Source organism: Terrapene carolina, unplaced genomic scaffold (genome assembly GCF_002925995.2).
Source record: "Terrapene carolina triunguis isolate 2854851 unplaced genomic scaffold, T_m_triunguis-2.0 Scaffold211, whole genome shotgun sequence".
In the NCBI taxonomy this organism is placed as follows: Eukaryota; Metazoa; Chordata; order Testudines; family Emydidae; genus Terrapene; species Terrapene triunguis.
Window position 1 is genome coordinate 2,895,177 of NW_020664562.1, and position 21,222 is coordinate 2,916,398.

At 43.6% G+C, this 21,222-nt stretch overlaps 1 protein-coding gene across 1 annotated transcript in view; it reads right to left on the minus strand.

The window, feature by feature from the left end:
- Positions 1 to 207: 207 nt before the first annotated feature.
- LOC112103416 (protein Niban) overlaps positions 208 to 21,222 on the minus strand; it is a 115,188-nt gene continuing 94,173 nt past the window's right edge. The window contains exons 7-14 of the mRNA XM_024195149.3: positions 13,915 to 14,019; positions 13,664 to 13,826; positions 12,421 to 12,608; positions 11,979 to 12,140; positions 8,433 to 8,543; positions 7,352 to 7,459; positions 3,759 to 3,870; positions 208 to 2,862 (exon numbers count right to left, since the gene is read on the minus strand). Of these exons, the coding sequence (XP_024050917.2) occupies positions 1,550 to 2,862; positions 3,759 to 3,870; positions 7,352 to 7,459; positions 8,433 to 8,543; positions 11,979 to 12,140; positions 12,421 to 12,608; positions 13,664 to 13,826; positions 13,915 to 14,019 (2,262 nt within the window). The 3' untranslated portion in view covers positions 208 to 1,549. The remainder of the gene's footprint in view (positions 2,863 to 3,758; positions 3,871 to 7,351; positions 7,460 to 8,432; positions 8,544 to 11,978; positions 12,141 to 12,420; positions 12,609 to 13,663; positions 13,827 to 13,914; positions 14,020 to 21,222) is intronic.

The window sequence follows — 21,222 nt, forward strand, 5'->3', positions numbered from 1 at the left end:
CCCCAAAAATCTGGTATTTGACTTTATTCCTATAATTATGATGTATGAATACACCTTGTAGTAGCATTTATTTTACAACAGCAACCTTCCACTTGCTCAAGTTAACCAATATCATGGCATTTCCAAACAGATGTTTGAATGTTCAGATAGTGTCACTTCCCTGTTAGTACTGTATAACAGTTTGATTGTCTCATGCTAATTTCCTACAGTTAAATGCCAACAAGTTTGAGGTTATGCTGTCAGATCTTTATTATCGCTTGAAAAGGACATTACTTTCCAGTATTATTCTTTATGGGTCCAATTCTGCAACCCTTACTCACATTAAATTGTACTTATTCCCTGGGCCAAACTTTTAAGGTATCTCAAACCAACCTCTAAAATTGCAGATACAATTTTAATGCTCAACTTACTAAAACTCCATTTTTCACCTCTATGATTTTCTGTGCATTGCTGATTTTTGAAGCTGCTTTTGAAAATATGACCAGTTTGTCTCCCAAAACCTAAGCACAACTGGCTATTCCTTAACTACTTTCCCTTCCATTGCATCAAGAAATTGGAGAGTAAATGGTATGGTTATGGTATATGGGACATTTCAGACTTCGTTCTGATTTCCCACGCTTTTGAGATTTGGTGATACAGTCTTATGCGTGTGGCAGTACTGCAGTTCAGACCTTAGTATTTTGGATTGTGGGTGAATGTACTGTATACTAGGAAGTGCAGTAGGTAGGTGCTGCATAAGGGTGCTAGCTGGTTTTATTGTAAATATTCTCATTAGATCCAAAAAAAGAAAAGAAAGAAAATAGCTGTAAAGTGCTCTGAAAGGCTGTGTAACCCAGAAGTGCAGAGTGGGATTGAGAAACCTGCTCCCAGTGTTTTCCCAGTTTTAAATATAGCAAAAAAAACAGAACATTTCATTGTCTTAATCTCTGTCAAAACTTTAAAATACTTAAGTAATCAGTCGGCTTGCAAAATTCAAAGTTTACATGCAATTTGGCTGCTGAACAGCCTACTAATTATTTGTTTCCTGTTTAATTACTTGAGAGATTTAAATGTTTTCCTTCTAACACACTGAATGCAGATCCTAAATTAATTCATTTAATAACATTTTGATTGACTAACTTCAGTTAAGACCTGTTGTAATATTGCCAATCCCAACCATTCAAAAAACATGAGTCGGCCCCCCAAAAAACATAAAGTTGTCTTAAAATTTGTGAGATTTATAAATTTTTGGTTCTTTTTATTTGCCTTGACGTGTTCAAGCATTTAGGGAGTCATGCTTTCAAGCTTTTCTCCACAATGAGGGCTAGAAATTTACCTTTTTTTTAAATGAAAGCTGAGATTCGCAGGTAATAACCTGATTCCAGCAACTGGGCCTGCAACAAAACCCTCCAAGTACTGCAAAACTTGTGATAAAACTGCAAGAGTTGGCAACACTGCAATTAGGCCCATTCCTGCAGTCTTTACTCATGTGAATATTCCTGACTTCAAGAGAACTGCTGGAGCGAGTAATGGCTGCAGGATTGGGCTGTATATTTCTGAAGAACACTTTTTACTCTTCAGAGTGCTGCTCTGTAGAGCTCTCCTCACTGTTTTCTTGTGTGACAGTTTCACTTCCTACTGAGCTTGTGATTTCAGCACGTAGAGAAGGTGCACCTGCTGGCTGACACTCATCACTTGCAGTAACAGTAAAGCTTTCAGATTTAATATCGACTGTAACCTCTGCCGTGCTAAGCTCCTCTTCCTCTAGCACTAGTGAAACCTGAAAATCATTAGTTGTTTCTATTCTTAAGTTTTCAATACTCAGAATGGGTACTTGTATTGCATCAGGACTTTCAGCAGAACACCCAGGAAAGCTCTCAGCCTCTGTTTCCATTGGGTCAGCATGAATGTGATCTTCACCTGCTTCCTCCAGATCAGATCTTCTGTCTCCAACTATGCTTTCGGTGTGTGCCTCTGGTTGCGATTTGTCATGAAGACCTTTGCAGCTTTCCAGACCAGTATACCAGACACTTTGGTTGGTCTCCATTTCTGCCTTTGACTCTTGAGACACATCTAGTTTTTCAGCGACCTCCAAACATTCTGCTTGAGTCGCATGGTTGCCTGCCTCTGAAATGATCATTAATTTCATATCGCCTGTACCAAAACTGGATGGAGGTGGCTGCTCCACCTTGAGCTCAGAATGTTCTACTTCTTTATTCACTACCTGGTCTGTTTGACCGGTTTCTGCATTAGTTTTGCTGTTTTCATCACTCTCTTCACCATGTTCTTGCCACTTCAAAATTTCATATTCATTTGCCACTTCCTTTTTGTTCTCAGATGGAGCAACTGCTGGTAATTCAACTGTCACCATCAGCAAGCTTCTGATCTCATTCACAGTACCAGGGGCTGTAAGACTTCTCTCCTCTTCTTGTACCTTATTTTCTTTTTCAGTGTTCCCTCCAAACTTGGTCTCCACCGCATTTTCATTCTGGGAAGTTATCATTTCCTCCACATCCTTTTCTTCCTTAGGAGTAATAGGATGAGACGCCGGTTTGTCAGTGATGTCTGTACTGATCACCTTTTCTCTACTAATTGCAGGACTGCTCGACACATTGACATAAACTGCTTCTTCATTGTCTGATGGCTTTCTAGCATCATGACACTTCTCCTGGATCATTTTTTCTGACACAACAAGCAGTTCATTACTTTGAGTTTCAGTATCTGATGTTTCTGTTAAAGTGGTGGATAGTTTCTTAGCAGGACTGGCTTGTGCTGATCCTGAAGGGGTCTTCAAGTCAGTTAAACTGGACACACTTTCATAAGGCAAGTTTACGTTGTCCTCAAAAAGGTTGTGTTTCTTCAGAATGGCAGCTTCTTTTATTACTAAGTAAGACAAAAAGATCAAACGGATCTAAAAAACTGACATTTTAAGAACACTCAAAATAAAAATACTCCTTTACTATGTTTCTAATATCATGGATTATTAACAAGGCCTAATTTTAATTATCTGTGCTTTTTTTCATTTCACTCAGCTTGGACAATGGAACGTTAATTATAAGTTACACTTCCCATTTCTCATGCACTAACAGACTGCTTCTGTTTGGGTTCACAACACTATAGGAGGATATTTAAATCTAGAACTAGAGAGCTATTTTAATTGAATATCATAAACATTTCTATTCATTTTTTTTAAAATGCAAAACCTAAATTTTGGGCCAGAAGTCCAACCAGAAAACCATTTGGAACTTGTGGAATACAGCAACTTCCTTATGATCACCTATACATATTGACTGAGAACTTTTTCGTTCTCCAATGCCCACACAGATAGATCTTTGGAGACTGCTCTTCTTAGTTCCGGTGACCTATTGGCAATTCTATTTTGGCAACATATTTCATTCTGAGAAATTCAGTCTGAATGTCATTAGATGTAATCAATTATTTGAAAGTTCAGGGCTTTGAGAGTGGCTTTGCTTCTTGGACCATTGAAACCAAGGTATCCTGGAGGTACCATGATTTGCATTAGAAAGAGGCTTGAACCACCCTATGGATTTGAATATCCCAAGCTTTGCGGAAGTTCAGATCTGAATCCAAATTTCATGGCTTGCCTCATCTCTTTAGTGGGGTGAATCAAAACTCTTAAACTCTTAACACTTTCAACCTCTGGGAAAATTGGGACCTGGATCTGAATAAGGCAGCTCCGATTTATCACTAGCTCTGAAATAAGACCTCACAGACCCACATTCTAAACATTGTTACTATCACCTCAGAAGCATTCCTACCTTTTAGGGTTTCATCAAGCAATGTCTGAAATAAAATCTCTTCATAGACATTCTCTACTTGTATCACTCTGGTGTAATCAGCAAAGATGTACTGTTCATATTTCTGCAACTCCTGTGCAGAGACACAAAGAAGGAATAAAAGTATGAAAATGTGGCAGTCTGGGGTCCTCAAGGGTTCATCAGCCCAGAAAAGAACCTGCCAGCTCCTATGTGAGAGATCTTTTCATGATGACAGCTCTCCAGGTCTAAATGAGCTGCATATGTTCACAGTATTTTTCACATTTACCAGTACTTTTTATATTGCATCACCTTAAGCACTCTAAATAAATAATTCTTATATTCTAAATAATGCAGAAGGTCAGGAAGTGACTGAGTGTATGCCTGTCCCCTGAGGCAAATTCATCCTCATCAGGGTACTGGGATACTACGGCATTTGTTACTGGGATATAGCACCTGTAGCTCAGTGGTTCATATACAGCCCAGCTACGTAGCAACTGAGTCATTACTAAGATTAAGATTTTATCTCGGTTATTTTTAGTAAAAATCACAGACAGGTCACGGGCAACAAACAAAAATTCACGGAGGCCCGTGACCTGTCCCTGACTTTTACTAAAAATAACTGTGACAAAATGGGGCTGAGCCCCAGCCCTGCTGCAGGAAGGGAGAAGATACAGCACCTGCCTCCACGGTGGCTAGGAGCTCTGGGGTTCCCCACTGCGGCTGGCAGCTGCGGGGGAACCCACTGCCCACGGCAGCTCAGAGCTCCAGGGCCCCCACCAGCTGTGACAGCTCCAGCCCCGTCACTCCAGGGCTGAAACGGAGAATGTCATGGAAGTCACAGATTCAGTGACTTCCATGACCTCCATGAGATAATCTTAGCCTTAGTCATTACCACTGGATGGCTATTTGGTGGTTTATGTGAAGGGAGTCTAGAGGCCTCCGTCAAGTCCTTAGGAAGGTATCTGCATCACAAAAAACATCATCTCAAATGGTCTTAATAGACATCCTTGTTGGCTTACCAGCAGAGAGGTATATGAACTATATTACTCTCTCACTCCTAGAGTTGAGTACATGGAGGCACACTAGCAGAGTGACCGCAGGGAAAGTTTGCTCCACCACTGCCTTCCCTATCCCTGTTCAGTGGAGAAAATGAGAGGACTCCATTCTCCAGAATATTAAATGTGATAGAAGTTTTTGATTTCATGCTTTATTTACAAATAAATACCACATCCTGGATATATTGCCAATTGTCTACAAACCGTAAAAAGATTATTAGATTTGTGGATCTGAAAAGAAATAGAGAGGCATACCCTACAATGTACACATGTGCTTTTGAATATATTAAAAAGTCATGAATTTTAATGGTCAGATGATTCACATTCACAGACTTACAAATATAACATGCTAAAATTCATTTAATACTGACAGCTTATCCACTATAATTTCTTGCATCTGTTATGTTTCACACATTATTTCTGCCATATGTTCTCACAGAAAAGACACCGGTTATTCCTAAATCATCCCATGTGACAAACGAATACATGGCAGTGCAATTTAGGGCACCAATACATTTCAGTATTCTAAACAGCTCCAAATCGATTTCTTCTTATTCCTTTTAACTATAGAAAGAACAATTCTGGTTTGAGACTGTTGAGCATTCCAGACTATTCACTCAGGGGCCCTGGTAATTCTGTGGTGCAAGACACGGAAAGCATGCAGCCCACTTGTGCTCCCAAGCAAATCAGAGAGGACTTTGTTTTTATTTGTGGGTGGGGGTGAGGAAAAGAAATCTGAGACAGCCACACTTGGTTATGTCTACACTAGAGTTTTGTACCTCATGTTAATTGATTAAACATACTAAGTAAAAAAGACTAATGAGGAGATATGTTTGTTTCATGTTTATTTATCCAATGGATAAACAGCAAAGATTTGTTGCCTGGAACAAACATGAGAGGAGTATCCACAGTAAGCTTTACAAATGTTTTAAGCACCCTGTCATAACTATAAAGGGAAGGGTAACAGCTCTCTGTGTACAGAGACTCCAAATCCTTTTACCTGTAAAGGGTTAAGAAGCTCGGGTAACCTGGCTGACACCTGACCCCAAGGACCAATAAGGAGACAAGATACTTTCAAATCTTGGGGGGGGAAAGGCTTTTGTGTGTGCTCTTTGTTTTAAGGGGTGGTTCGCTCTTGGGACTGAGAGGGACCAGACATCAATCCAGGTTCTCCCCATCTTTCTAAACAAGTCTCTCCTATTTCAAACTAGTAAGTAAAAAGACAGCAAGGCGTCTTAGATTTACTTTGTTTTCTCAACTTGTAAATGTACCTTTTTACCAGAGTGTGTATCTTTGTTTGCTGTACTTTGAACCTAAGACAGAGGGGGGTCCTCTGAGCTCTTTAAGTTTGATTACCCTGTAAAGTTATTCTCCATACTGATTTTACAGAGATGATTTTTACCTTTTTCTTTAATTAAAAGCCTTCTTTTTTAAGAACCAGATTGATTTCTCCTTGTTTTAAGATCCAAGGGGGTTTGGATCTGTATTCACCAGGAGTTGGTGAAAGGAGGGTGGAGGAAGGAGGGGGGATGGTTAATTTCTCCTTGTTTTAAGATCCAAGGGGGTTTGGGTCTGTGTTCACCAGGGAATTGGTGAAAGGTTTCTCAAGGCTTCCCAGGGAGGGAATTCTTGTGATGGTGGCAGCGGACCAAAGCTAAGCTGGTAGATAAGCTTAGAAGTTTTCATGCAGGCCCCTACATTTGAACCCTAAAGTTCAAAGTGGGGATCCAGCCTTGACACACCCCTTGTTAGGTGGCAATCAATTAACATGAGATACAAAAGTCTAGTGAAGATAAACCCACAGTAGTTATGTATCTGCTCAACTCCTCCCACTTCCCTTCCCCTACATGGCAGTTGGTGTTGAAGGTAGTTAACAGGGAAAAAAGTGAGCATGCACACTGCTCCTCCAGTGTCCTACTGCGAGGAACAGACTTTCAGCTCAGTGGCCTCCCAGAGGTGCTGTAGAACATGAAGATGGAACTACAGGCTCAGAACTTAGAACCTTGGCTGTCAGCCAGAGACAGAAGATCAGTTTGATGGGGTCAAACATCTGCCCTGACCTTGTAATCAGATTTTCTGGGGGATCATCTCCCCCAGAGACTGCCCCAATGTCTCCCTGCCAAACAAAAACAAAACAAAACAAAAAACGCATAAAGACCCTAGTCCCTTCCTATCTCTCCATAAACTGCTGGAGCAGCATGAGAGTTATTGCAGCTCTAGGGCTGGAATAATTCCCATTACCCCTCACTGCATAGAAGAGGTGATTGGGATTTGCATAGGGCTGCCAAAAGATTTTAGAAGGGAACTTATTTCTTTGAATTCTCTCCCCACCCCAAATCAGATCCACATCCATTATTGTTTCACCATCACTGATGCCCTAAACTGACCACCTTCAGGATCATGTTGGCCCTGTGACCAGCCACTTTACATGACCACCTGTAGCTAATTTGCATTTGGTGGCTTAGGATATAGCCATCAGTGTGCTAATTCCACCTTCCCTTTAATTTTATTCCAGCATGGAGCCATAAAGTTACCTACTGGTTTGCAAGCTGAAGCCAGTGTCTTCTGCATTGTGGGCAATGTGATCTGTACCAATGCTTCCTGAAATATTTTCTTCCGTATAGTACTGCTGTCATAATCATATTGCTGTCAAAACAGACAACAGAAAAAACACAGAACAATTAATTCATACAAGTAGTTTGTTCCCGTTGGCCTGTTCCTGCTGACAGACAACCCAAAGAATATGAATTGGTGTCTTTAACTCAAGGTTTGAGGACTTCAGTAATTCTGCCAGAAGTTATGGGCCTATTAAAGGAGTGGGTAGGTGAGGTTCTGTGGCCTGCAATGTGCAGGAGGTCAGACTAGATGATCAGGATGGTCCCTTCTGACCTTAAAGTCTGAGAATTCAGATGAGCACTCTCCATGAGAACTGCCTCTCTCATGGTATTTCAACACTTCCACTTCTGGGACCCGTTAGAATTTTGGGGGCAGATCCTCTAAATTGTCATAACTATACTGAAGTCAGTGGATCTATGAAAATTTACACCAATTGAGGATCTGTCCCTAAAAGAGCAGTATTGCATGCAAATGAAGTGTGCCATAAATATTTTTTTTAAATGTTAGCCAAATTATTTTGAGCCTCAAAAAATGTTCAAGTTTGGGCCAAATTTTATCCATATGGTTTGTCCATAGCTATTGGAATACCATGAGACTAGAGAAAGGCATGGTCCAATTATTTGAGTAAGAAAAACAGTATCATTTGAAGTCATCAGACCATTTAGGAAGGACCTAATTCTCCACTGCATTGCACCTGGAATAGTCATTTGCACTTTTGCAAAATGCTACTAAATTAGCGTTCTCCACTCACTTACACCAGAGGTAGCATTTTACACTCATTTTGCACAGGGATAGATAAGGTGCAAGGCAGTTAAGAATATGACCAATCATTCCAGTCAGTGAAAACAAGTGGATGCATTGAAATATTTCCCATTAGATGGTATGAAACACATTTCTTCTCATTATTAAAATAATGCATGTAAAAAATGCCTTCAATTTATTACAAAACACCTAAGCAGATCCCCTAGTTTTCTAGTACACTTAAGAGTCAGATAATTTTTACCTTTAGTACTCGTAGTTTGACTTTTTCAATGGCAGTTGAAATTTGCACTGTATCTCCTTGGCTACTCAGACTGAGAAGTTGTTCAAAAGTATACACTGCATTTTCCATAAGCTAGAAATAAAGACAAATGTAATCAAGGCAAAGGATTAAAATTGCCATACTTATTGCCGGGCCCACTCCTGCTGAAGTTCATGGCAAAATTCCCATGACTTCAAACTGAGCAAGATCAGGTGCAGTTTATGATCCCTACTATTTTTAGATAGACTTCTGAACTACAATATGTTACTAGTTACAAGTTCTTCCAGACACAAATAGACATTGTAAACTTAATAGTTTGTTAAAGTGTGCTTGTGAAGTGGAGGCGGAGGTGGAGGCGGGGGGAAGGGAAGAAAGAGTACAAACCCTAAAAATCAATAGAAACGTTTTCAGGATTTCTTAAAACAAGATTTAAAATGTCAGTGGAAAAAAGGAGTTTAGATTGGATTTGAACACTCTCTGGGGACTGGAAAAGCAAAAGAACACAACTGCAAGAGAATGCAAGAGAATAAGAAAATGGAACTTACTATTTCAATTTCTAATTCAAGTCTAACGACAGGTCTACACTAGAAAAGGTTTGCCAGAAGAACTATACAGGTATAGCTATTCTGGGAAGCCCCCTCCTAGTGCCAACTTATATATGATGAAAATTAAAGTAGATTCAGAATTCTCTGTTTTCAGGGCTTGAGAAATTCTCACACCATCCAGTGACACATTAAAAAATTACCCTAGTTTGGAGAAACTTCATTAGCAACAATTTTGCAGGTGGAAATTATTTGTACTTTATGTTTTCAACTTCATTTGTAAGGGAAAACAGCCCATGACTCCATATGTCCTCTGCTTCACATGGGAATTTTCAAATTAGTATATAGATATCCATGTAATACTCTAGGGATTTTCCTGTTGCAAAAGATATGACCTTGTACGCAGTGCCCTTACCTAGGTTTTTGTTTTTTTTAAATGGCTAAACATAGGTTGTGTCAAGTTTTGAAGTGTAGTTTTTAGAATTAGGTTTGCACCAGACTCAGATTAGAACACGCAAGTTGCATTTGCACATGTAAATGAAGTACCCACATGTCTACTCAATATATGTATAAAAGTGCATGAACATTCAAACTTTGGGCATGCAAAATCTTGGACATTAAAACTGCAGGTATAGTTTTAGAGAGCAGCTGGAAAGCTTAGCCACCCATGTTTTCTATGCATTTGCAGATCTTGGACCAGATCTCAGCTGACTTCAGTGGAGCTACATTGATTTATATCAGCTGAGCACGTGGCTCTAGTTTTCATAAATTAGCCAGAAGATGACAATAACCCCGCAGGCTTTAAATACTACTTTTTCGGCAACTTTGAAGAGTAGGGACCTGATGCTCCAGTGCCTGGCACTTTGTGTAGGTCATTTACACCTGTACAAAGTTAGTGGGAATTAAGCCAGAGGTTTCTTTTAAACTAAAACAATGTTAATGAAGACATATTGGCCTAGCGGCTTATTAATAAAAATAAATATTATATGCCCACAAACACAAAGTGAAACCGTTTTATACTTCTCATGAGAAAAATAATGGCCTCTTTAAGAGAGAAAAGCAATATAAATGAGCTTGTTGGAACAACTTGTACTCTCCCTTTCAAGCAACTTATGGAAAACCTTGAAAAAAAGTTCTCTTCTATCTATCTCTTCTTTCTCCTGTTTCATTATGAACCTCCTCCTTTGACGGGTGTTTTGCCTGAGCAGGAGTTCAGGGCAGTCCCTACTCGAAACATGGGAGTGAAAACAGAATTTTGTTTCTCAAAAATTCCTTAGCTGCTGATCGTGTCTTCATTTCTTAAAGACATCTATGGTATCTTCTGTGACATCACAGCTGGTTGCTTTGACAAAGATTATGGTGTCACAAAAAACAACATTTAGAGGAAAACGCAGTGCAGAGGTGTGAGGGAGCAACTTTGCTGGAGTTGGATTTGCTCACTAGGTATGAATTTGGCCCTCTAAGTTCAGGTGGGGAAAAAGCAGCAGGAACCAACAAGATCATAATCAACACAGATCTTGTTTATAAGTAAGTGCCTGAATGATAAAGTCTAGGGAAGAAAGTGTGATATACAGGCAGAGATATTTTTAAAGAGGTTGTATTTTACAATGAGTTACAGTAGTTTCTGGAATACTAAGGGGGAGGGAGGGACAGGTGGCACATGAATCCATGTAGCTACCAATACCACTGGCTAGGTCAAGCACCACCACCTCATTTGCTATACTGCAGTTGGAGTCGCAACAGAATACAGCTTCATGTCACACAACAGGTGCCTTGTGAGCCCCACTCCACAGAACTGTACCAATTACACTGCTTATAGGTCCCTACTGAACTGATTATATACCTTATTGACTACATTACTAAAAATACAGAAGACAACACAAGGCTATGAAAGCTTGTCCTGTCCTGTACTCTGGCAATCACAAGACGTCTGTGTGACATATGCCTACTTGATCCTAATAGGTGATCTCTGTTTAATGCTCCTGAAGTAAAAAAGCCAAATATCCCTGCCAATACTTTGTGAAAGTAGGAGGGGGGTGGGATTCCTTTCTAATTAAGAATCAGGCAGGCAGTTCAGCCCTCTGCATGGGAACTAGAATCACCATGGTTATTCTATCTAAGTCTCAAAGGGTACGTCTATACTTACCCGCTGATTCGGCGGCAAGCAATCGATCTTCTGGGATCAATTTATCGCGTCTTGTCTAGACGCGATAAATCGATCCCAGAAGTGCTCACCGTCGACGCCGGTAATCCTGCTCCGCGAGAGGAGTAGGCGGAGTCGACGGGGGAGCCTGCCTGCCACGTGTGGACCCGCGGTAAGTACCTTTAAGTTCGAATTAAGATACTTCGACTTCAGCTACATTATTCACGTAGCTGAAGTTGCGTATCTTAATTCGAACTGGGGGCTTAGTGTGGACCAGCCCTAAATTCATTTATACCCTGAGATAAAAATGAATATAGAAATAATTGCCCATTTTTCTAATGAAATGCCTTACTGCCTATCATGAGAGACTAGAACTATAAAGGAGAACCCAGTCCATTCCCTTGCATAAATACCAAAAATACATTTTTATGATCTTTCATAAAAGACATGCTTGAGTACGTAAATGAGGCAGACTCTTCGTCACCTGATTTGTGTGTGCCAACAGCATTTTTACTGCACAAATTTAGAGGCCAGGCTGAGGGCACTCTGAAATTTGCCCTAAGAATCTGAGACACTAAGATTTCAGAAATTCAAAGGTCAGATGAAGAGATGATCAACCTTTAGCTCCTAACTACTGTGCCTTTAAAAGGAATAAACACTGATTTAAAGATGATGCCGCCCCTGTCAACTGTGATATTCCTGGATTTTGTAATCTCTATTTTCATTCTAGTCTATTCACCATTCTGTGAATGTGCATAACTCCCTATCAAGACTACTTTGAAGCAGAGCAGATGGGCAAACCTAATCTGTTCTTCCAAAGTGGAAAAATGGATCTTACAGTACCTCCTGCATGAAGTTCTGCGTCCTCTGAACCACAAAATCAATATGGTAGAATTTGAAGCGGCTCTTGAGGTCCTGGAGTTCTTCCTGGAGGAGATTGACTTTCAGATAGCAAGGTTCCATTTTCACAGAGTTGAATGGCAGGTTCATCAGCTGCTTCAAATTCTGTATCCCAGTGGGAAAAAAATATTTTACAAAGAAAGCAAACTGAGATGGATTCTTAATAAAGCAATTTAGTGATGGTTACACAACTGATTATGGCAAATCATTATTCAATCTATTCCACTCTGTGTGTCTGAGTCAGATGACTATTTAACTGAGAAAAACAGGAATTTATACCTGTTTGGCTCCGCAGAGCCAATATAGCTATTGTCAGTTAAGATCTATATAGAGAATTTTTATAACATGTGAGAGTGTAAAAAAGGACCAAGACTTCTTTTCTTACTTCCTTCAGCTTTGTGGCATCATTTGTCTTCTGGAAGTCCTGGCTGATCTCATTAACTTCTTTTTCAAAGAGCAAACGGACTTCACTGAATCCAGAGCTCACTGGGCCCATGAGCTCTTCCAATATGGAAGGCAAAAATGGCTGGATATTCTCCATGCAGCACTTCTCAGCCGGCTCGGAAACTGTTGCTGAGGTATTAAAGAATCAGACAGACGTGTTTTAGGCCACCGGGTGGTAGACTGAAGAATCTAAACGAAAGGGCTACAGACTGTAGAATGAGTTCTATCAGAATACTTTTCCCAGAGCCATTTATGACACGTGTCCTCCTCAAATATGACTTGGGTAAGGAAGGGAAGAGTTTGTGGAGTTTAAATGACAATTTAAAGATATTTTTTCCTAGTCCTTCCTGCCAAATTATAGTGGATTGGATGCATTGTGAGCGAAGAAGAAGAAATATAGGCAGGCATTGGCAAGCACTGGGATGTTTGTAAATAGCATGGTCATTGTGACCTAAGGTACACTGTATTACATGTTAATTAAACAGGAAACTTTACACAGCAAGGAAAACAATCTACACTCCTTTGCACAAAAGAGTGCCCTAAAGAGGAATGCTCCAAGTTCTTTGAAAATAATTGGCTAAATCTTCATCTATTTCTTGCCATCTATGGTTTCTAGAAAGAGTGCTTCAGCAGCATAAGCTAATGTTTTGTCTACTTTTTATGTTAATTTACATATTCATTACAAAACTATAATCGCTCACATCATACGAGTTTTAAATTATTCAATAAGCCATTTGTTTTAAATATGTTTCAGCACTATAGACATTTATCGCTTAATCAAAACTTCCACTGTGGAGCATGTAGGCCATATTCTGCTTTTGGTTGTGCTTGTGTAACCTATATCTTCATCATATAATGTTGTACAGGTGAAACTGAAAGCAGAATTAGCCATTCTAATCAAAATTTTCAAAAGTGGCTGGTGATTTGGGTTGTCTCCACTTCCGGGAATCCAGTTTGAAATACCCCTGATATTGAGAAGGGCTAAGCATTCACAATTCCCACTGAAGACTGTGGAAGCTACAGGTGCTCAGCACTTTCTGTAAATCAGAGTCTCAAGTCGGGCACCCAAACCAGTGGGCACTTGATAATTCAAGCACCTGAGGGCAATAGGTAATTCTGAAGAACAGCTCCAGAATAGTGAGACATGGGGAGAGGAGGTGTTTTTTTTTTTTATCCCCACTAACCTTTGATTTTTCCAGCTAAATAGTTCTTTGAGTTCAAAATCTGATCCATGTCTGAACGAATGGTTCCTTCTAGATTCTTTGTAAGATCTTTACATTCTTCCTTCAAGGTGTTTAATCCTTCTGAAACCTGCTCCTGGACCAGATTGTATGTTTCTTCTACAATCTAAAAACAAAAAAATAGAAATATGCATGGACTAGCGCATTGGACAATTGCTATGCGAGACAAGAGTTGTGCAAAGGACGGTACTTACCGCAAACCAAACCCTCTTCCTATCATTCCTCTTTCCTTTCATTTTAGGCAGGAGCATGGTCTGAAGGTTAGGCAGGAGCTCCTCCATCACAAGGTTGCTCAAGATCTACAAGGTTAAAAAAAAACAGAATGACATTTTCAGTCCTCACCCTTCTGCTGAACACTGCACTTGTGCTACATTTTCAAATGTGGGTAGCCTCAAATATTACATAACTGTTTTGCTATTCCAGGTAGCCAAGACATCTTCTCACAATACAGTTTTCACAATGTTAAGATTAATTGATTGCATTCAAATTGAGAGACCATTTTTGGCACTTCAGTTACACTGGGGGGGGGGGGGAAAGAGGAGAGAAACGGGACCTTTATGCTTTCCTCTGACGCATTTGCTATCAACCGCAGTAAGAGACAAGAAATGTGACTATGTGGGCCATGGATCTATTAAAACACTACAGATCACGATTTTCTTTCCTAAAACTTACTACATGGTTTTAAAGATAAAAGGCTGAATCCTCTGCTGGGGAAAGTCACTGGAGCTACTGTGATTTACATCAGCTGAAGACCTGGACTAAAATATTTACAAGATGAAAGTGGTGCGTTTTGATAAAGGTTCAGAGTGGAAGCCTTGGATCTCATGCTGCCATTGCCCCAAACTGTCTGCATTCTCGGCCACTGCTAGCTGTCCTGCAGGGGTCACCACGGTGGAGAGCCTATTCTACAGAATTACTGGCTGAAGGGTGCACCTAAGGCTGGATAGCCCTACTAAAAAGTGTTTCTAAGGGATGCTGGGCCCAACAAAAGAAGATATAAATATACCAATGTGGGGAATCCAAGGACTGTTTTTGGTGAGCATTATCTCAGCAAGTCAAAATGGAGGAAGAACTGGTATGTGAGCAGGATGTAAATGGAAACAGAGTCTACAAACTCAGTCTAATCTTGGAATGAGTTAATGCTACCCCAGTGCTTACACTATCAATACTGATTTATTTTTCCAGTGACTCACAGCATAGCCCATAAAAAATAGTAACTCCAGGCTGAGTCTTGAGAGAATAGCAGTCGCTCCAAAATTGGATTTTATGGAGGAAGAATTCACACATTTAAGGTCATGATGATAATTAATACCATTATGAGCTGGGTGAAACCTTGCTATGGGTTAGGTTAAAACCCCATTGATGTTGATAGGTGCGAACTCACCCTTCAATCAACATAACTTTAAACATAAGCCCTTCCTAAGAGAAAAAGGTGTGTGTGACCCTGCCTGGGAGCTTTTGGGCTGAGTTTTGCTTTGGATAGGTGTGTGTGGGAGTGTGAGAGAACATAGAGATACTGAGGTCACAGACAAGAACACAGAAAGAGGGAGAAGCAAAGAGGCAAGGTAAGCCAAGCAGAAGCCTGTGAGCACAGTGTGACCCTGGAAAAAGCTAGAGAGAGAGCTTTTGGGTCTGGTATTAGATAAAGAGGCTTCAGGGCAGTAAGCTAAGAAACTGTTCCTTTTGTTCCTGGTTCCTCCTGCATTCAGAAAGACAGGACTTTGTACATTCTTTGTAAATAAACAAAACTGCACCAAAGAAATACCTATCACAAATTTCTACTTCCAGCTGAAACATCCCAGGGCCCCAAACCTTGACTAATGGCTCAGGTCAAAAAGAGGCAACAATATGATGGAATAGCAGTAGCTGCAAATTTCCATGCTGTGCTTTAGCTTAGAACCAGAAATTCAAAGATTTCCCTTTCCCCACCCTTTCCAGCCCCCACAACTACAATGTTCTTCTAAGGATTTTAACTTTTAAGTTATTGATCTGTTCTTCTTAACCTTAACTCTATCTTCATAAAGTCTTTGTCTGGGAATTTTGTTATTTACAAAACATGTGCTAGACGGTTTACAGATACATATGAAAACATGTTGTTTGCTGCCACAAGTATCTTACAATCTAAATATCAAAGTCAGATTCAACTATGCTGAACCAAGTACATATCAGGAAATAACTGATCTAAGAAAAGGTCCTGAAAGGTCATCCAAAAAGGTTCCATTAATGCACACAAAAGCTGGGATGTCATGATCAAATAATAGGCAGTAACAATCTTCATAGTGACCAAATACCTTAAAATTCACATTGTTCAGTGTATGTAAAAGTTACCTTTTTAAGAAACGTTAGATTGGATTCATATTCCTTTAATGAAAGGTATACTTTAGGGGCCCCAACAAAAAGAATGGTTACTCACCTTCTCGTAACAGTTGTTCTTCGAGATGTGTTGCTCATATCCATTCCAATTAGGTGTCTGTGCGCTGCATGCACATTCATCGGAAAGTTTTTTCCCTAGCAGCACCCGTCGGGTCGGCTGTGGTGCCCCCGGAGTGGCGCCTCCATAGTGCGCTATATATGACCCTGCCGACACGGCACCTCCTCAGTTCCTTCTTGCCGGTTACTCCGACAGAGGGGAAGGCGGGTGGGTTTGGAATGGATATGAGCAACAGGTCTCAAAGAACAATAGTTACGAGAAGGTGAATAACCGTTCTCTCTGCAAGTGACTGCTCATATCGATTCCAATTAGATGACTCCCAAGCCTTACCTAGGTGGTGGGGTCGGAGTTATGGAATCACTCATTGGAGCACTGCTCTGCCAAAAGCTGCATCATCTTTAGCATGCTGGACGATGGGGTAATGAGAGGTGAACATATGCACCCAGGGCGCTTCCAGTAGGTGACCCTAGGCGGTCGCCTAGGGCGGCAGGATTTGGGGGGCGGCATTTTGCCGTCCCCAGTGGCAATTCGGCGGCGGGGGTCCTTCCACTCTGCGTCTTCAGGGCGCTTCGGCGGCAGGTCCTTCACTCGCTCCAGGACCCGCCACCGAAGCACCCCGAAGATGCGGAGCGGAAGGACCCCCGCCGCCAAATGCTCCGAGGAGGAGCGCTGCCGCCTAGGGTGGCAAAAACCCTGACACCGCTCCTGTATGCGCCAAGGACAAAGTCGCTGCCCTGAAGATTTCTTGTCTCGGGACCTGGGCCAGGAATGCCATCGATGAAGCCTGTACCCTTGTGGAGTGTGCCGTAAGTGTCAGGGCTGGGATTTTGGCCAACTCGTAGCACGTGCAGATGCAGGACTTGAACCAGGAAGATATTCTTTGTGAGGATACCGGGAGTCCTTTCATTCGGTCAGCCACCACTATGAATAGCTGGTTCAACTTTCTGAACAGCTTAGTGCGTTCGATGTAGAAGGCCAGCGCCCGCCTAACAACCAGAGAGTGCAGTCTCTGCTTGCGGTTACTGGCATGAGGCTTAGGATAGAAAATGGGCAGGTATAGGTCTTGTCTCGTATGAAAATTGACACAACCTTAGGAAGAAAGGCTGAGCGAGGCCTAAGTTACACCTTATCCTTGTGGAAGACTGTGTAAGGTGGGTCAGAGGTGAGGGCCTTTAACTCAGACACCCTCCTTGCTGAGGTAATGGCGACCAGAAAAGCTACCTTGTACGACAGATAGAGAAGGGAGCAAGTCACTAGCGGTTCAAATGGGGGTCCCATTAGTTTGGAGAGGACCAAGTTAAGGTCCCATGCAGGGACTAGCTGTCTAATCTGGGGATGGAGGCGTTCCAGGCCCTTGAGAAAATGTCCCACCATGGGGTTGGCAAATACGGAGCGTCCAGATACTCCTGGGTGGAAAGCCGAGATAGCAGTGAGGTGAACCTTGATGGATGACGCTGCCAGGCCTTGTTGTTTTAGGTGTAGGAGGTACTCTAGGATGAGTGGTATAGGCACCTGGAGTGGAGGTGTGTGACGCTGGGCACACCAGCAAATGAACCTTTTCCACTTAGATAGATAAGTGGCCCTGGTGGATGGTTTCCTGCTGCCAAGTAGGACCTCCCATACAGGTTTCGAGCACAGAAGTTCCATGAGATTTAACCATGAAGCTTCCAAGCCGTGAGATGGAGGGACTTGAGGTTTGGGTGGAGCAGGTGACCGTGGTCCTGAGTGATCAGGTCAGGGTGGAGTGGCAATGCAATCAGGGTGTCCACTGACAGTTCCAGGAGTGTGGTGTACCAGTGTTGTCGAGGCCACGCCGGGGCCACCAGGATTACCTCTGCTCTGTCCCTGCAGACCTTGTGTACAAGAGGGAATGAGGGAAAGGTGTACAACAGGCAGCCTCCCCAGGGTAGCAGAAACATGTCTGTGACTGAGCTTGGGCTGTGATTCTGGAAGGAGCAGAACATTGGGCATGTCCTGTTGCTGCGGGGGGCAAACAGGTTGACCTGGGGAAACCCCCACCTTTGGAAGATGGAGTGTATGACATCTGGATGGACGGACCACTCATGACTGCAGAACAATCTGCTGAGGTGGTCTGCCAGGTCATTCTGAGCCCCTGGGAGATAGGATGCTTCCAGGTGAATGGAGTGGGCTATGCAGAACTCCCAGAACCTGAGGGCTTCTCGACACAGAGGGAGGAATGGGCTCCACCTTGCTCGTTGATGTAAAACATGGCAGTGGTGTTGTTCGTCCTCATTGCCACGCACTGGCCTTGCAACCAGGTCCAAAAAGTTTGGCATGCTAGGCATACCACCCTGAGCATCTTGACGTTGATATGAAGGGAGAGCTCGTCCCGAGACCATAGTCCTGCGTTTGTTGATCTCCCAAATGTGCACCCCCAAACCCAGAGCTGACGTGTCCGTTACCAGGGACAAGGAGGGCTGGGGGCTGTTGAAGGGGACTCCCTTGCACACCATCTGAGGGTCAAATGATCATTGGAGGAACTCGAGTACATGCTCTGATACCGTTACTACTAAGTGCAGGTTGCCGCGTCCTTGGCGATAGGCCTACGCAAGCCACACCTTCAGGGGTCTGAGCCTCAGCCTGGCATGACAGACCACATAAGTGCAGGCTGCCATGGGGCCAAGGAGATATAGGTAAACCCTTGCAGTAGTGGTCAGGAATCGCCTGAGGCCTTGAATGATGTTCGACATGGCTTGGAATCGTGTCTCTGACAAAAACGCTCTTGCCTGCACCGAGTTCAGCACTGCTCCGATGAACTCTATTCTCTGGGTCGGAGACAAGGTTGACTTGTTCACATTGAGGAAGAGGCCCAGTCTCTGAGAGCGGATCTGACGAACCGGACCTGAGATTCCACCTGCTCCCTGGTGCACCCCCTGAGCAGCCAGTCGTCAAGGTAGGGGTGTACCTGCACCAGTCTCTTGCGAAGGAAGGCTGCTACGACTGACATGTACTTGGTGAAAACTCGGGGGGCTGTCAACAGACCAAATGGGAGGACCGTGAACTGATAGTGTTTGTGGTCGACCACAAACCTTAGAAATCGCCTGTGCGTGGGGCAAATGGCTATGTGAAAGTACGAGTCTCCTGGATCCAGGGAAGGGATAATCGTGCTCAGGGAGACCATACAGAACTTCAACTTCACCATGAATTTGTTGAGTCCTCACAGGTCTAGAATGGGTCAGAGACCCCCCTTTGCTTTGGGGATTAGGAAATAACGGGAATAGAATCCCTTGCCCCTTAGCTCCTGAGGAACCTCCTCCACCGCTCCTATGGTGAGGAGTGACTGCACCTCCTGATAAGGAGCTGCTTGTGAGAAGGGTCCCTGAAGAGGGACGGGGAAGGGGGGTGGGAGGGAGGGGAAGAGCAGAATTGGAGAGAATAGCCTACTCCTCCCGTGTGAAGAACCCAGCATGGTCCGATGTTATTTGGGACCAAGCACGGTAGAAGTGGGATAGACGGTTCAGAAAACATGGGGAAGGATCTGGTGTTGAGACAGGTGCTCAGTCCTGGGGCGCACCTTCAAAATGACTGCTTTGAACCTGACGAAGGTTTAGTCGGGCTCTGGCCCTGCCCAAACAGAGGATGGGAGGGCTTGCGCCAGCCATTTCTGCCCCTGCGTCTGTAGGGATCCTGCCTTGGCCAAGGAGGATATGACCACAGTTGCTGCGGTTGGGGATTAAAGGGCTTTTTTTGGGTTGCCAGGGTGTGCATACCCAAAGATTTCATTGTAGCCCTGGAATCCTTTAGGCTATGCAGCCTGGAGTCCATCTGTTCAGCAAACAGACCCATCGAAAGGCAGGTCCTGCATAGTTTGTTGAACATCAGGCGGAAGCTCCGAGGCCTGCAGCCATGAGCTACGCCTCATGGCGATTCCTGAGGACAAGGTGTGCGCTGCCAAGACCGCAGCATCCAGTGGGGCCTGTAAAGAGGTCCGTGCCACTGCCTTGCCCTCCTTGATAATAGCCCCAAACTCCTCTTTGGACTCTGCTGGTATCAATTCCTTAAACTTCAGCATTGCGTTCCAGGAGTTGAAGTTGTATCTCCTCAGGATTGCCTGCTGATTGGCAATCCTGAGTTGTAAGCCCCCTGTGCAGTATACTTTGTGTCCGAATAAATCCAGGCGCTTGGCAACCTTGGACTTAGGTGCTGGGGCTTGCTCTCCCTGCCGCTCCTTCTCATTCCCTGCAGCCACCACTAGGGAACAGGGCTGTGGGTGTATGAAGAGGTATTCATACCCTTTAGTGGGGATGAAATATTTCCTTTCCACCGCCTTGGCGGTGGGCGGGATGGAGGCTGGAGGCTGATAAATGGTCTTTGCATTGGCCTGGATATTTCTGATGAGTGATAGAGCCACCCTAGATGGTCCCTTCAGTGCCAGGATATCCACCATAGGGTCCACGGACTCTACCACCTCCTCGGCCTGCAGGTTCATATTTCATGCCACCCTGCGTAGGAGTTCCTGGTGGGCCCGGCTAGCTATAGGGGGAGGCCCGGAGGTGGAGGTGCCCACCACAGCCTCATCCGGGGAGGAAGATGAGGAGGCCAGAGGGGGAACTGGCTCCTCCTGACCTTCCTGGTCCTCTGGTACCTCTTGTCCTGCCTCTAATCCAGGGTCAGCCACCCCAGGATCAGGATCAGGAACAGGGGTGGGTTCCAGAGGAGGTGGTAGGACTGGTAACTTCTCCGCACCGCTCAGGGTGGGACAACTGGCCGCCGCCTCTGGGACCCTCACCTTGGACACCATCGAATGGGAACCCCTGGACTGGGTGCCCTGGGCCTGGTGGTACGCCCAAGGGGTCCAAAATGCCCCCTGTGCTGGCCCCTGCCACTGTGCCGGCCAGGGTGCCACACCTATGTCTGGTCTGCCCCGGGCCGACTTGCATGGGGCCCGCTCCAAATATTTAGACCCCGTCTCCAAGCCCAAAGACGGGGGACCTAGAGTGCGAGGGCCAGGGTGGTGCCGAGCGCTGTTGGGATGGGGAGCGGTGCTGCTAGGCTGGGGAACAGTGCCACAAGTGGGGTCTGCGCAATGACACGGAATGGTGCCGAGACA